The sequence below is a fragment of the Petromyzon marinus genome, chromosome 6 (assembly GCF_048934315.1).
Source record: "Petromyzon marinus isolate PM22_M1 ecotype Great Lakes invasive population chromosome 6, UKy_Petmar_22M1.pri1.0, whole genome shotgun sequence".
In the NCBI taxonomy this organism is placed as follows: Eukaryota; Metazoa; Chordata; class Hyperoartia; order Petromyzontiformes; family Petromyzontidae; genus Petromyzon; species Petromyzon marinus.
The window spans coordinates 11,357,444-11,374,222 of NC_133672.1; the positions used below are offsets into that span (position 1 = coordinate 11,357,444).

General features: G+C 45.1%; 1 protein-coding gene across 2 annotated transcripts in view; it reads left to right on the plus strand.

The window, feature by feature from the left end:
• Window positions 1-16,779, plus strand: part of PLCB1 (phospholipase C beta 1) — a 196,206-nt gene that overhangs the window by 168,242 nt on the left and 11,185 nt on the right. The window contains exons 24-34 of one of the 2 annotated variants that reach the window (XM_076065045.1): window positions 623-727; window positions 1,552-1,658; window positions 2,093-2,261; window positions 3,378-3,425; window positions 4,451-4,670; window positions 4,825-5,014; window positions 11,436-11,512; window positions 12,805-12,903; window positions 13,287-13,344; window positions 14,619-14,705; window positions 15,293-15,386. In XM_076065045.1, the coding sequence (XP_075921160.1) occupies window positions 623-727; window positions 1,552-1,658; window positions 2,093-2,261; window positions 3,378-3,425; window positions 4,451-4,670; window positions 4,825-5,014; window positions 11,436-11,512; window positions 12,805-12,903; window positions 13,287-13,344; window positions 14,619-14,705; window positions 15,293-15,370 (1,238 nt within the window). In that variant the 3' untranslated portion in view covers window positions 15,371-15,386. The remainder of the gene's footprint in view (window positions 1-622; window positions 728-1,551; window positions 1,659-2,092; window positions 2,262-3,377; window positions 3,426-4,450; window positions 4,671-4,824; window positions 5,015-11,435; window positions 11,513-12,804; window positions 12,904-13,286; window positions 13,345-14,618; window positions 14,706-15,292; window positions 15,387-16,779) is intronic. The other variant, XM_076065044.1, reaches the window with a different exon arrangement.

The window sequence follows — 16,779 nt, forward strand, 5'->3', positions numbered from 1 at the left end:
ATGGGTGACCACAATGCACAACATGTGTCATGGGCTGTGGGGCTAAGTTATGGGCAGCAGAGAGAAAATTTAAAACCGTTGATGCACTATGTTCCCTCGTCTCTGCTCTCTGCCTTAACTCACCCGCAATGAACCAGTATTGTGAAGCGTGGTTAAATAACCTCCATGACGTATACAGGGAGAGCCCTCATTCAGCAGCGGATCAATAAATGGCTGTACATGTGCATGTTTAAGGCTCAGATTGATTCGATACGTAACATTCAATCTTCTCTGTGGAACAACATGTTAATTTTAAGTGGTGGGGAAGCTATAATTGGGCCTAAGTGGCCTGACTGCTATAAATATCCTATTTTATATAACCCGAATACAGCATAGGTTAAAACTCCTTTGTAATTATGCGAGGTATTGAAATTGTGCAAAAATTACATCTGCAAGAGAGGCTTGTGGTAATCATTAATATTATGCAATCGGTTATCAAATAAGAACATTACGCAATCCTAAATGTGTGCGAGAGAAGGATGAATTTAATTCACATTTTACTGGGGGGGGTCCTTCATCCAGCAGAGGCTGGAGAATGACTGTGGATTGGAAATGAAAATGAGATGTATGGTTTTGTGTTTAGGTTACCGGCACATCTGTTTGCGTAACGAAAGCAACCAAGCCCTGGCCTTACCAGCCATCTTGGTCTACATACAAGTCAAGGACTATGTCCCCGATGCATTTGCAGGTTCGTGTCCTTTACATCAAACATATGAGCGTTCATAACACGCAGGACTTAATTTCGGTCGGGGTCAGCGACCAGGAAGACATTTCCATGCCCGGCACATCACATCCAGCATACATCTCACTATCGCTGTGGCAGCGAACCATGTGCCAGCCCCTTCTGGTATACCAAACGATGAGGAAAATATTGGGTCGTAAATGAAGCATGGGTACTACACCCGGCTCTCCTTTGCATTGAAGAGTTATTGTTGCGAGTGTGCTGTCACCTGGTAGCAATGAACACTGTTGGATAATAACGGTGGGGCCGTGGCCTGGTGTTTACCACATTGCGCTATGAACCTGAATGGCCCCAGTTTGACTCTTGGCCACAGCCAATGAGCTAACATTAGTAGCGAGTGATATCTAAACCAGTCCTGGGCCCCGGCCCTCACCACCCCTTCTCCAACCTGCACTGACCAGCGTGGTGAAGTATGATCAAACAACCCTCTTAGACTGAAATATCATGGGGAGGCCTTCCTCAAGCAGTGATGATGATCTTTGGATGAAAAACTAAATGTTGGAAAATAAACGTCATTTATTTCAACACGTGCTATGCAAGTTCAAACAGACCAAAAAAATGTGTTAAAAGGACACTCTTCCAAGAAGTGCCGATTGTATGTTGCACATGGACTACGGCTGTGTGTTGTTTGACACGTATGGGTTTTCCGACCTGCATTATTATCCCGACACATCAGGGTTTTTCCCCTCATTTCCAGATTTGATCGAAGAGGTGCCGCTTCAGTGTAAAAACCGCTGAGACACATTTGCGTGCCGCCGTTCCCTCCCCAGATTTGACGGAGGCGCTCGCCAATCCCATTCGCTATGTGAGCCTCATGGAGCAGAGGGCCCAGCAGCTGGCAGCTCTCATCGGCGAATTCGACGAAGGGACTGCGGAAGTGCGTATGGCTCATGTGCATTGCTGCCCCGTTGGAGATGTGGCGTATTGCTGCGAATGTATACAATCTCGCTCAGCCATACAGTGCGAAATATTTACATGCAGTTTCTCCCCACCCACCCCGCTCACACAATGTTTTGCAGGTTGCTCATTTTTTTTGCCCACTTACAATATTGAAGATGTGCATGAATGTGATGTGCCTGACAACTCTGAGTAAATGAAAGTGCACGTTTGGCAGTACAATCCCGTCACCTGTGTATGGTTCTGGTCAAGTGCAATTTCTTTTAAAGCATTGTTTTGTTTTCAGCTTGCACTCCCCGCTTCGTGCGTACAGTGTTGCGCGCATTCAACCCAAGTTGATTAGCAGATTGGCGAACGTGGCCCATTGCCAAGGATGCCTCCGGAATGATTCGCACGCTGCTTGCTTGTTGACAGGAAGTCGTTCCCAAGATCATTAAGAAGGAGGAGAACGGCGTGAGTGCTTTGGTGCTGAGGCAGATTTCCGAGGATGGGCCGATATCCATGCCCCCTGCACCGCACAAAGTGGCCGCGCCACCCGGAGCTCCACAGGGATCCGGCCCAACCGACACGGTCAAGTCACCAGGTACAGCGCCGCACCGCATGCGTTCCATGCAGACCATCAACAATTCACCACACCTCCCCAGCAATTAATTTAACTTTCAAGATTCAAGGTCAGCATTTGGCGAACGAAGCGATACCTTGTCTGATCTATAGAGTCTCGTTTGTACTGTTTCTCATTTTACAACTTTGTTCTCTCCATTGGTGTAAATTATCATTTCACCACTGATTTGCATAATAAGCATGGCCAAAAACCGACGGGAGGGGCTCTACAGCTTTCTCTAGAGTCAGTTCTTCCACCAGCAGTGGTGTGAAACAAGTAATTGCAGAGCTGCCCCTTTGCCCACGATACATACACATTCCAATCAATTCATGCATTGTAAGTGCAATACATGTTATACTCTAAATCGATCACATTGTTGCATGGCTAGTTTCATATTTGTATTTTAACAACTATTAATATTTCAGCAAGGATAACCCCATCGATGTTTGCCCCTATTTAACCTTCATAACCAGAGTGTATTTTAATCTTATCAAAACTGGTAACAGTATAACTCAGAATTTTATATATTAACTATTGAAATGAGGGCACCTTCGTAGCGAGATGTAAACTACCTCACCTGATATACAGGAGGTCGTGGGTTCAATCCTGACCTTGACGCCTGTTATATATTTAGAGTGTGCATGTCTCTCTCCCCATGGTCACGTGGATTTTTCTCCAGGCCTTCTGGTTTTCCCTCCACATTTAGACACATACGTTTAGAGTATTTGGTTGCTATAAATTTGCACATGATAAGCCACTTTGTCGAGCTATCATTTGTAACCAAATCACTGCTGAAAAAGAGCTGTATAACTGTGGGCCTTATCTGGTAAAATAAAACGTTTAGTTTAGAAATATGTAATCATTTCAGCATGTGAGGGATAGTTCTTATGCAGCTCCAAGTCATGTGTGCTGTTCCAGTGCATCGCTCGCACTATTATTATCGTTCCTATGCCACTTTCGACATTTTTTTTCATTTTTGCCAAAGCAAAATTTATTAAGAGACTTCACGAAGATGAAATTGTCCATGTCGCAGGCTAGGCTTAAGTAACAGTTCTATGTGCACTTTAACACGTAACTTTCCCCACATTTGTATTGCAGCAAAACCACCACCACAGAAAGATGACGTCTTGGCCAGCATCTTGAGAGGTAACCTCTTACCAACTCAGCTTTTTGTTTTGACATTTGCCTAAAAAAACGCCCCTGCAGCAATATTTAACTATATATCCCTACGTTTGTTTAATTCAAACGTGGAGCTTTAACATTTAAGCAACTGAAGAGTGTTTTAATTTACATCCCATGAGAACTGCTGGCATCATCATCTTCGATGGAAACTCAGTCCGCAAATTTCCGTGGTACATATTGTACACATGAGAGGCACGCGCCGAAATTACACTGAAAGACGCATGAATTGGAGAGCATATGCGGGTGAATAACATCAGTCAAACTGTGAAGAAAAGTGATTGGGCTTTGGTAGGAAATCTCGCTATAGAAGGGGTGATGGCCAATGGTCAAAAATACTAACAAAAGTGGCAGCCAAGGAATGCATCTGAAATAATGTCCACCAAGGAGATGGAGTGATTAAATCAGCTCGTGTGGAAGATGCTAGGTGGATTATTACATCCCAGGATCATGAGAAGTGGCGGCAGCTTGAGGAGGCCTTCATCCAGCAGTGGATTGACGATGGCTGATGAAGACGAGGCGCTAAATACACACCTAAGATATTACATATATTTCTTGCCAACTTCACTCGACGAGTGTTATTCCATTAATGGCAACAACCTGGGCATTATGGTGATGAAATGTTAACGTTGTGATAGCTCTCCCATGTTCTGAATGTAATGAATAATTCTACCAGCTATGTTACCTCTGGTCCGTGTCCATGTGAATTATCAACTTGCCCTCAAATAATTGTGTTAACTTGTAACCAATTTCGTGACCTCGGTCACAACCAGCTTCTCAACATCAAGCCTCCAATTCGGGACGTTTATGGTCACATCACGTGGTCAAGCCGCGCAAGCGGCAATATACTGAGGTTCATTCCGTGACGATATGTGTTTCTAAGTTCTGTCCCCCTAATTTGCCCTCCCACGATTAAGGCACGCTACCTCGCAGTTCGTGTGTGGCCGCCGCCGTGCGGAAACGGGTTGATCTCCAGCAGCGTCTCTCTGCAGGCGTGGAGGCTCTCACGGTGGAGCAGATAAAGCAGCACAAGGCCGTTCTGAAGCTGCAGTTCAAGCAGCACAAGGAGGCCAAAGACCTGAGCAAACGGCACCAGAAGCGCATCGCCGAGCTGGCCAAGGAGCAGATGGCGAGGCTGTCCGACCTTCAGGCAGAGCTCATTAAGCAGAGGGTCAGCTTGGAGAAGGCCCTCAAGAAGTCAATTAAGAAGAAGTGAGTTTCAACCTGCAGGCGGCCAACTCGGTTTGCGAGGCAGGACACCGGGTGCAGTCCACAATTTCCATCGATTGGATTTTCAGAAAAGTGTCACCCGACGTTAACTTTTGTTTTTGTCCCTCTGTCAATTTTTCGTCGTCGTCGGCTGCAGGAGCAGGTCACTGAGCACGTCTCCAAGCATGAGCCCGTCGGCCAGCCTGGAGGGCGAGTTGTCGGCGCTGGAGGGGCAGGGCGGCCGCCAGATCACGGAGATGAAGCAGCAACAGCAGGAGGAGATGCTGCACATGCGGCAGGAGCACTGTGAGCTGGAGAAGGCGCGCAGGCAGCAGCACATCAAGCAGGTGCGCGTCCGACGTCCGATATTTCGCGGAGAAAAGTTCAGAGCGGCCACCAGGCTCCAAGGCAAGAGGTCGGAGGAATACCTCGGCTTATTCGAATCAAAATGTGCCCCTCTGAAAGTCGAGAAGGACAGCACTGCCAAGGCCTCGGTCATTTCAAACGTTCACCAGGCTACTCCGAGTCGTCCGCTGGCTCACCCAACTAATCTCAACACGAACGCACAGATGTTTCCGACAGACTCCCTGCCCCTGAGAGAGAAAATAAGTATATTCCTGTTTTCCAGGAGGTAATCGTGTCTGTGTAATGGCCAATACTGGCGTTGTATGATGTGATTCACGGTGTTTTTACAGTAGCGTCCTGATAGTAGCTGTCTGTAATTGGATGGAATCCATCGCATGGAGCTTGTTTTTCTACTAATTACAAAATATTTTACATCCACATTAACTTTCATTCGAATAAATGTCATTTACTGGGATAAAAAAAGTTAATTGGAAATATGGTCATTAAAACTCCTCATCACTATTCCTATTATCCGCTCTTCCTATTGATCATTCCCCTGAATCTATCCACGTAAATTCATGTTCTGGTCAATAGTTATTTCTGTTATTCGAGTCTTTGCACAGATAAGAGGAACGACCTGGAAGTTGTTGATAATTAACGCAATTATCCAAGCTATTTGCGCAAATGAGTCACTGGCGTTTTGCCCCCCCCCCTCCCCGAAACGCTGAATTCCATCATATGAGCCTTTGCTGGAATGAAAGAAGTGACCAAAAAGTGGCGGAAAATTAATCTTATTATTCAGCATGTGCATAGATAAGTCACAAGGAAGTGGTTTCCCTTGGAGAAATTATTTGCAGAGACGAACACAGATATAATCTTCATCTTCTGCATTTACATGGCAGCGCCTCTCATCACCTCTCATCCCAAACATCCTAAGGGCATCCACAGTGTGGTAGTGGTCCGTGTGCGACACAGGGTCACTCAGCACCCAGCCTGCCAGTGGGGACTGATGATCGTAATCCCAATCGAGTAATTTACGGGTAATACTTTGGAATTTGGCAATGTTTGACGTAAAACAAATACTCTTTGTTTTTTTTCGGTAAAGTCACGTAGATAAAACAAAATCAAAATAAAATAAAACAACTAAATCAAATCACGACGTTTCGGAGGCAACGCAAGCTTCCGTCTTCAGGTGGAACAGTCACAGCAAGATAGCTGCATCAAGTGGTGAGCTCTGAGACCCTCGAGCTTATATACAGGTTAAGGTGGGGGGGGAGGAGCCAAGCAAGGAGCGACGACGGCGTGTGGGGCTAAGGTTAAGGTGGGGGGGAGGAGCCAAGCAAGGAGCGACGACGGCGTGCGGGGCTAAGGTTAAGGTGGGGGGGAGGAGCCAAGCAGGGAGCCACGATGGCGTGCGGGGCTAAGGTTAAGGTGAGGGGGAGGAGCCAAGCAGGGAGCCACGATGGCGTGCGGGGCTAAGGTGGGGGGGAGGAGCCAAGCAGGGAGCCACGACGGCGTGCGGGGCTAAGGTTAAGGTGGGGGGGGAGGAGCCATTCCGGGGTACTGTAAGTCAGGAAGACATTCCTGACTTACAGTACCCTGGAAGACATTCCTGACTTACAGTACCCCGGTGTTTACACATTGAGTTGTATCTGCGGTGGCTGCTATATCGGGGAGACGAAACGACATATTTCTGACCGAATTCGCGAGCATATTTAGTTGTTTTCTTCTATTTGATTTTGTTTTATCTACGTGACTTTACCGAAAAAACCAAAGAATATGAATCCTTGCAGTCACGAAAGCTTCAAATCTAGAAGTAAAACAAATGCTTCAGGGGATATTTACCAACCACGTTGACGCATATATATGGTGAATACAACTGCAGTAATAACCAGGACACCCTTGCAAGAATTGAACCGCGAACCTCTGCAACATGGCAGATGTCAGTACTCACATAAAAGTCTCTGCCCCAGCAACTACTCCACACAAATAGTTTAATGATAATTTGGCATTGGTGCACAAGCACAATTTACAAACAAAACTCAGCACACTGTCAACAACACTGCCTTAAAAATATATATACATTATAACGAGAAACGTTTTAGGCAATTGCCCTTCATCATTGCACATGCGCTATGAGGAAGGGCCACTCCCCACATATCAATCAGATATGTATGTAGAACTTATTTCGCACCATACGTCGCCAACCGTGATAATAGGTGCGGAGGTATGAACATTTCCCCTGTCATTGTAACTACTACATTTGCCAACAGGCCTATGGGAGTCAAAAAAATAATCCACTCACATACAGCATGCACAACCATTTCCTCACATCCCTCAGTGTGCTGTGAATGTTTTCGGAATTCTCTGGACCTCGCTGATGGTTACAGTATTTGTTCGCCCTCTTCTGGTGAAAAGGAAGCTATGCAAGTAAAATAGCATTAGCACTGTGTTACATTAACACACTGGTACAGGTGTAATGATCAAAATCTAATGAAAACGTACAGCACATTTGAGTTGCACAATTAGGATAAATGTAGAAAATGTCCTGGGTTAGATTACCGTTAAAATTAAAATTTTCCTGTATGACTTGGTCAATCCAATTGTGACACCTAAATTTACTAAGCCAGACACATCAGAATGTGTTGTGCAGGTCTTTAAATATCACTAGTCATTACACTATAAGTGTGATGCATTGAGCGCCTACAACCAAATCAACCTAGAATTTACCCAATCTTGTCAGATCTCACAAACAAATCAGACTGCAGCTTGGTTAATGCTGCCGAAGAATACCAGATGTTGTTGGCTTGGGCTGCACGGTGGCCAGTTGATAGCATTACAGGAATTGATTTGCGAGTCTGTTCGGAGCTTTGAACGTCATCCCTTCGAACAGAAGGTGTGCGCTTTCTCTGGCTACGCCAGCTTCCTCCAACGTGCCAAATTCCCAATGCAGGAACCCTCCTGGTAAACTATCTTAAAACTCAAGTATTCCTGCGTAATAAAAATTATTTATGAATATACAACTGTAACGACAAACTCAAATTATGCTTCATTTGCAATGGAACAGGACCGACCAGTGTTTGGTTGCTTGTGTTGCATTGCTCGCATTACCCATCACGGACTGCTGCACCGGCTTCCAGTCTGGTGTTGCAGGGGATGGAATACAAGCTGTGCATGCTTATCTACGCAAGTGTTTACACCGAGCCCTGCGCTGTCCTATCTCGCTGATTTGTGTGCGGTGCCAGTCGTCTGCCTGAGACAGTGTCGTTAACTCCGGTCAGCAGCAGCAGCAACAGCACACGATGACCTGATTGTTCGCACACAGACGTCGAGATAACGGGCCCCAGTAGTTTTGCAGTGTCCAGCCCGTACACTCACGCACCCACCGATTCAATCAATCACTCACCCACTCACCCACTCCCCCACCTACTAACCTCACCAATTCACCCGCTTGTTCACTCAACCGGATCACACTCAACCACACTCATCGATTCACCCACCTACGCACCCGCTTACTCACTGATAATTATGATTATTATAATGATCAGGGGTTTTACACCGCATCATTCGTGCAAATTGTATCTCAAAATGCTGCACAATCTACGACACCGAGGTACATGTATATTATGAAACCCGTCTAGACGACGGTAATTCGTTCCACGAAACCGGTCGTTAAGTAATTTGGTCGCTAAGCGAGTATAAGAAATACATCTTAAAGGCTTAATTCGTTCAGATATCATCGAAAGTTACCCTTTTTCGCCCCAAAAACGTACTTTGTAACATTTTAACTATTTATATTAATACATAAAGATACTAACAACATTATAAATACATAATATTAAAAGAAGCATGATTAATCAATGCATTAATTAATATTTACTGTACCTATACCAGCCTGTCATTAACATGGGAATGGTCGGTAAGCGAACACATTTTTGCTCTACGGAGGCACTCCACCACTATGCCCTACACTATACACTACACTGTACTCTATACTATACACTACACACTACACTATACACTACACTATACTCTATACTATACACTACACTATATAATACACTATACAGTACACTCTACACTATATACTACACTATCCTCTATACTATACACTACACACTACACTATATACTACACTATACACTACACATTGAGCTCTATGGAGGCACTCCACCACTATGCCCTACACTATACACTACACTATACTCTATACTATACACTACACTATATACTACACTATACACTACACATTGGGCTCTATAGAGGCCCGTCGTTAAGCGATTAGTCGTTAACAGGGGTTCTACTGTATAAAGGTGTTTTCAGCCACAATTAATGTTTATAGGTGTGGGAGGAAACTGGATCACCCGGAAAAACCCACGCATGGCAGCGGCCAACACTTGCATGATGGTGACAAGCAAAATCGAGATTAGTCCACACCTGCTGCAGCGCATTCTACTGGCAAACCAGGATATGGCATCTCGACACCTACGGGAAGGGAGTTTCACAACATTTCTGTGATCCCGCACCCCTTGCCTTCTATAGCGCTGGATTACAGCTGTGCGCTGCCGCCCCACGGATTCACCGACACATCCACTCACCTGCTCACCCACCCACTGACATACCAACTCACCCCACTCACACTCACCACACTCACCACACTCACCACACTCACACTCACCCCACTCACACTCACCACCCTCACCACACTCACCCCACTCACACTCACCACACTCACCCCACTCACACTCACCACACTCACACTCACCACACTCACCCCACTCACACTTACCCCACTCACACTCACCCCACTCACACTCACCCCACTCACACTCACCCCACTCACACTCACCACACTCACCCCACTCACACTCACCCCACTCACACTCACCACACTCACCCCACTCACACTCACCCCACTCACACTCACCCCACTCACACTCACCCCACTCACACCACACTCACACTCACCACACTCACACTCACCCCACTCACACTCACCACACTCACCCCACTCACACTCACCACACTCACCCCACTCACACTCACTACACTCACCCCACTCACACTCACCCCACTCACACTCACCACACTCACCCCACTCACACTCACCCCACTCACACTCACCACACTCACCCCACTCACACTCACCACACTCACCCCACTCACACTCACTACACTCACCCCACTCACACTGACCACACTCACCACACTCACCCCACTCACACTCACCCCACTCACACTCACCCCACTCACCCCACTCACCCCACTCACACTCACCCCACTCACCTCACTCACACTCACCCCACTCACACTCACCACACTCACCCCACTCACACTCACCACACTCACCCCACTCACCCCACTCACCCCACTCACACTCACCACACTCACACCACACTCACACTCACCACACTCACCCCACTCACACTCACCACACTCACCCCACTCACACTCACCACACTCACCCCACTCACACTCACCACACTCACACTCACCACACTCACCCCACTCACACTCACCACACTCACCCCACTCACACTCACTACACTCACACTCACCACACTCACACTCACCCCACTCACCCCACTCACACTCACCCCACTCACCCCACTCACACTCACCCCACTCACACTCACCCCACTCACACTCACCCCACTCACACTCACCACACTCACCCCACTCACACTCACCACACTCACCCCACTCACACTCACTACACTCACCCCACTCACACTGACCACACTCACCACACTCACACTCACCACACTCACCCCACTCACACTCACCCCACTCACACTCACCCCACTCACACTCACCCCACTCACCCCACTCACACTCACCCCACTCACACTCACCCCACTCACACCACTCACCGCACTCACACTCACCCCACTCACACTCACCAACTCACCCCACTCACACTCACCCCACTCACCCCAAACTTTTGCAGTGTCCGGCCCATTTAAGTGGAACTTATTTCCGATCACTGTCTGAGATTTGTCGTAGTCAGCCAGTTCTGCAGTAGAGTCAAGACGGGAATTATTTGTAAATCGCTTAAAACATAGCCAGTGTTGTGGTAGACTTTGTGTACTAGGAATGGTGTTCATGGGAATTGCACTCCGTGTGTGCTGTGTGGTGCAAGTGCCCCCATATGGTTCAGGCAATGCATTAAGTTGTCAGCGGTAGTGTCGTGGTTAGCGCGTTGCGTTACCAACCCAGCGGCCCGGGTTCGATTCCCGCTCATGGCCAATATCAGTGACGATTATCTGAACTGGTCCTGGGCCTCCCCCTAGGTCGACTCAGCCTCAATTGAGTATCTGGTGCGGTGTGTAAACCTTCATAGGTGCTCGCTAACGGCACTTGCCCCAAAAGTCTGTTAAGGCTACACCGGGGGATCTTTGTCTTTGGTGCCTTTGTTCCTAGATGGTGCAGAAAATGCACGAAGTTGCCGTGGAGTGCCAGGCTACTCAGCTCAAGAAGCTGAGAGACATCTGTGAGAGGTGAGGCTGCACCTTCTTATTCATCACAAACGATGAATGTGAACTAAATGTGGTATGGGTACGTGTTTTAGAAAAAAAGCATTCTTGTTCAAGTTGGTTAAATTACAAAATACAGCCAACACAGAATGAGATAATCATTCTCTTTCTGCCTTTGTTATTAGCAACTGATACCAGACTACACCTGCCTTGTCAAGAATGGTGTAGCTTTTTTTTAAGTGCCCAAAACTATTTATTGAGAAGATTACATAACAGTATTTGAACAAATTTTGATTTAAGGAATAAAAAAATATGTCGTATTTGGTTGCAGGATCCTTGAAAACCTCTGAATGCAAATGTTGTAGGCCTAGACTCGAATGCAAAACAAAAATATCCACCTAGGGGCGTGCCGCAGATTGTAAACTTTTCACTTTCAGATCTTTCCTGATAAAAGAACAGACTCAATCACGTTCGTACCAAATGTCAGATCTCTACCCTGTCTAGAACATCATTGGAATGTACACCATGACCAGCTTAATACGAAAAAACTCAACTTCATCAGTAACACCACTGCCTTAAGAGGAAACGTATAATAGGCGACATTTTGGGCAGTGAGCCTTCTTCATAGCACGTAAATATGAGGCTGATAAGGAGATGGCCTCATCGCGTGGTCAAGATTGCCCTCTATTGAAATCGTCTGGTATCTTTGCCACTGCTGTTAAGAATGCACTAGGGAAAAAAATCAAGTACAGAATTGCAGTAATATCAGAGAGGCTTTTTAACTTATTTCAACTTGAGCACTTACAATTTTTAAACATTGAAAGTAAATAAAATAAATACAACAATTCCCATTCTTCGGGGTGAGCAGCGACAAAATGGGATCTTTTTTGCCAGCATAAAAGTATGAAAACATGAGAATAGGTTTTACCCTTTCTGGCAAGAAAACAAGAGGCGTTAAGACGTTCAGACACCATTCCTTGCAAAAGGTTTATATTTGGTGTTCTAACATCTTAACACCTGTTTTATTGCCAGAAAGGGTAAAACCTAATCTTATTTTTTCATATTCCCATTCTTGTTCTTACTTCCTTGAAACTCGGGGCAATGAAGGTACCAGAAAAGGTGGCAATGTGCAATCAAAAGAAGTAGCCTCCGCTTCACCGTTCGTTGTGTGCGAGCGTCAGTCCACGTGTGACAGCAGCGATGTGCCACGCTTCAAGAAATGACGCGAGACCGCTCGACAAATTCATCTTTGGCTTTCCAATGCGACAAGACGGCGCCATGCGCAAGCAACAGCTGCTCTGGGTTTTTCTTTTCAGAGAAACTAAAGAGCTGAAGAAGAAAATGGACGGCAGGCGGCAGGAGAAGATCACAGAGGTGATGTCCAAAGACACGAAGGACAAGCAAGAGGTGGAAGGGTACGAGTCGGACCTGAGGGATTGCTGCAGATTTAAAATAATTCCACTCGTGTGTATTTTCTGTTTCTCAAACGTTAATTTATTAAGAGATTGGTGATTCCACGGTAACTGAATTGTACAAGCTATGCAGGTGTATTGGACACGGTGATTAAACAGCATCTCTAATGCTTCACATCGACCTGCCATGTAAGGACATTCAGACTTGAAAGCAGCCCAAATTATATTTCAAATAAATATTGCGATTATCAGGTTCTGTGTGGTGTTGTGTCATTCCGTTACCGTTGGCCACAGACAGCATCAGATTCAAATACGTAAGCGTTTGCAAAGCAACGCAGTGGCATCTGCTTGTAGTAATAATTATTCTCAATTATTTCCTTTGATAGGCTCAAGACTGAAATCAACAGGACCCATATTCAAGAAGTGGTGCAGACAATAAAAATGGTATGTACATACACACACACGATGAGCAACAGCTGATGTTTGTTTTTCCTCAAATACTGGTCTCGTGAATTCCCCGTGCTTGTACTGCTTTTGTTATATTTTGCCAAGGCTTTGTTTGATTTGCATGATGCATGGGAGTAGAATGACAATAAAGGAGCTACTTTATCTTAGATCACCACAATGAGACAAATACCATCATGGGACCTCCTTTGCCAGTACCAAAATATAATAGGTTTTTCCCCTTTTTTCTGGCAACAAAACAGGTGTTAAGATGTTAAAACACCAAACTGAAACCTTTTTACAAGGAATCATGTCTGCATTAACCACAATCCTTGTGGTCAGAATGCAAACAAAAAACACTCTGATAATATATGCATTGTCTTTGAAACTGATTGGTCCACACCAGAGACAGCTTTCTTTTGAGCCTCGTCTCAAACGGTGCTAGACCAGAGGATGCCAAAAGGCGCATTATCAGAGTATGTTTTTTGTTTGCATTCTGACCACAAGTATTGTGGTGTAGATGCTCACCCCGAGCTCTCATTACTCTGATAGTGGCATTGTCTTTGGGCTGTACGCCTTTTGGCGTCCTCTGGTCTAACATCGTTTGAGACGAGGCTCTAAAGAAAGCTGTCTCTGGTGTGGACCAATCAGTTTCAAAGACAATGGATATATTATCAGAGTATGTGTTTTTTGTTTGCATTTTGACCACAAGCATTGTGGTTAATGCAGACATGATTCCTTGTAAAAGGTTTCAGTTTGGTGTTTTAACAACTTAACACAACTGTTTTGTTGCCAGGAAAAGGGGAAAACCCTATTATCATGAGACAAATCAATTATATCAAGTTACTTTCTAAAGTCAGTAGAGATTGCATCACGTATAGCAATTCGGAGGAGGTGGATGTGTAAAAAGGTCAGATATGTTAACATCTATCGAAAAATCACAGCTACATCATGCACAAATAGGTTAACGGACAAAATTAAGTGGAACAATGGCAATACTTGCGTGTGCCGTACTTTAGAAGTAAGTGATTGTATGTGAGATTAAGAACGCATTGCCGTGTGTGGAAAGGTGTGGATTTGTGAACATCAATACAAAATTTACAGTTGCGCCATGCACAAATACTGCACTGGTTGATGGCAGATTAATTCATCAGGGCAGGTATGCGACGGTCTGATATGCGACATTGTATTATAAATGCCAGTCCATCACATCTCTTAAGCAATGGCCGTCATCACGATCAGTGTGGCCATCTCTCTGTACTCGTGTTGCCCAGCTGACGGAATCTCAAACCAAACGCCAAGAGAAGCTGGAAGACTCCCACAAGGAAGTTTTACAGCAGATCCTCGAAGAGGAAGCCCAGGTAAGATCAAGGACTTCCAAAATGTCTTTAGCTCTGAAGCCCATAAGCATTCCATTTCTGTTTTATTTTCAAATTCATGTACACACCGATTTTAGAATTTGTTGTATTTCTGTTTTTTTATAGTTACATTAACTTTCTGGATGTAGAATTTGTGGACGATTGCATCAGCATTTCAATGTCATCATCATCAATCAGACAAGGGCAATCCACTGCTGGATGAAGGCCTTTTCAAGCCGCCACCACCTCTCGCAATCATGCGATGTCAATGCATTTCATTTCCATAAAAAAAAACATCTACGTCTCCTGCACACAATTTAATTCCACGTCACATCAGGGGCACTGTTGATGTGCAATGTAAACTCAAAAGACGTTATTGCATTCAAATGCATTCAAGGTCAATATTAATGCATTCATGCAAATGTATAAGAGTGTACAGCTAACAACAGGATCTTGACAAATATAACTTCATCCCACCACCTCGATGGGTGGGGGGGGGGGTTTGCTAGGGTGAAATAGCTTCTCTTCAAAGCACATTCTCTTGGGAGCCTTGCCTCAACACCTTCTCTCTCCCACTCTCCCCGGCACAGTACTTGCAGGCTGTAGCGAACGAGTTTTCTGAGAAGGTTTCCCAGCTCACTGAGCAGCCGTCTCTGCGGCCCAACTAAGGGCTGCCGAGCTGTAGTAAGTACAACGTGGCTTGTCATGACACGGCATGGGTATGCCGTGGCATAAACAATCACCACCACCGTGCAACGTCGTGGCTTCACAAACATTCCACCGTGATGAACCCATGCGGCCAACTTGATGACCGCGAGCTGATTTGTGTGCCTGACTTCTTTGCCTGCCCAATCTTTTGAATTGTTGTGGCTCTTATTGTTTAAAAAATGGCATGAGTGAATCGGGGGCAGAGATGTTAATGAAAGCCAATTTCACCTCCGAGTGGAAATGCTTGTGCATCACTGCTGTGAATTCAAAAGCATGTTCACACATTGCACCCTACTTCAAATCAAAACTTATCTGACAGACGCGTGATATTAATATATTGTTTCTCCATAGTCTGTGTCATGAACGCATTGGTATTCACAACAGGTCTGTGCAAGAGCTGAGCTTCAAGAATGTAAAAAAAACGATCATTTTGGGTGTCCATGCATTATTTACATTATAGCCCAATGCTCATAATTATGAAATCAACCTGAAGTGCATTTACGTAACATTAACGCTTCCACAGCTTTTGATTTAAAACCAATCCTAATCACTGATCACACAAACAAATTTCTGTTGTGTTTTCACCAAATCAAATAAATTGTGATTATTTATGATCATAGCTACCGGAGAGAGAAGATCGATTTTAAAATGTGATTCATCTCGAATACATTTGTTTCACGATTTGAGATGTTCTTTTCGTATGAAGCAGTGGTTCTTAACCTTGCACCCTTTTGTATAATGTTAATAAATACATACGTTTTATGAAACAAAGTAGTTGTACTTCGATGCCCGTGCCTAATTTGCGTTTCGATTATTTACCTTCTAAAAAAATCTGGCCATGTCTCGCACTCTCAGGGGGTGCGTGCACCCCAGGTTAAGAACCACTTGGCTAAAGCATAGCAGAGAGAACCAATATGATAAAGTACCATGTGGGTCAAGGTGACATCACTCTGCTGGGTTTTAAATTGTGCTGCTACAGTTGTTTAGGAAGAATATGGCAAGTGTGTTCATAGGGACTACTTCCTGCACTCGGCCAGGCTTGAAAAATAACTACAGCTTTAGAACATTGCGTGAAATTTAAAATCGAGGTCACGTCCAATTCGAGTGCCTTTGATTCATCTCATGGTATATAACGTTCAGTTGAACAAGGTTCGTTTAATTTTGTTGTACGATTAAGAACCACTCGAAGAACACATCGCTTATTATATGGCTTCGAAGAGCAAGTCAAAGATGGTTATCACACAGACTAAGCTGTCAATTTGAAAAAACCCTAGATTTAAAAAAAATATTTCCACTGCTGGATTTACCACCGATCCAGTGTCACGGGTGTTTGTCGCGAATGTCTCGAAGAACGTTCACTTTTATCGCC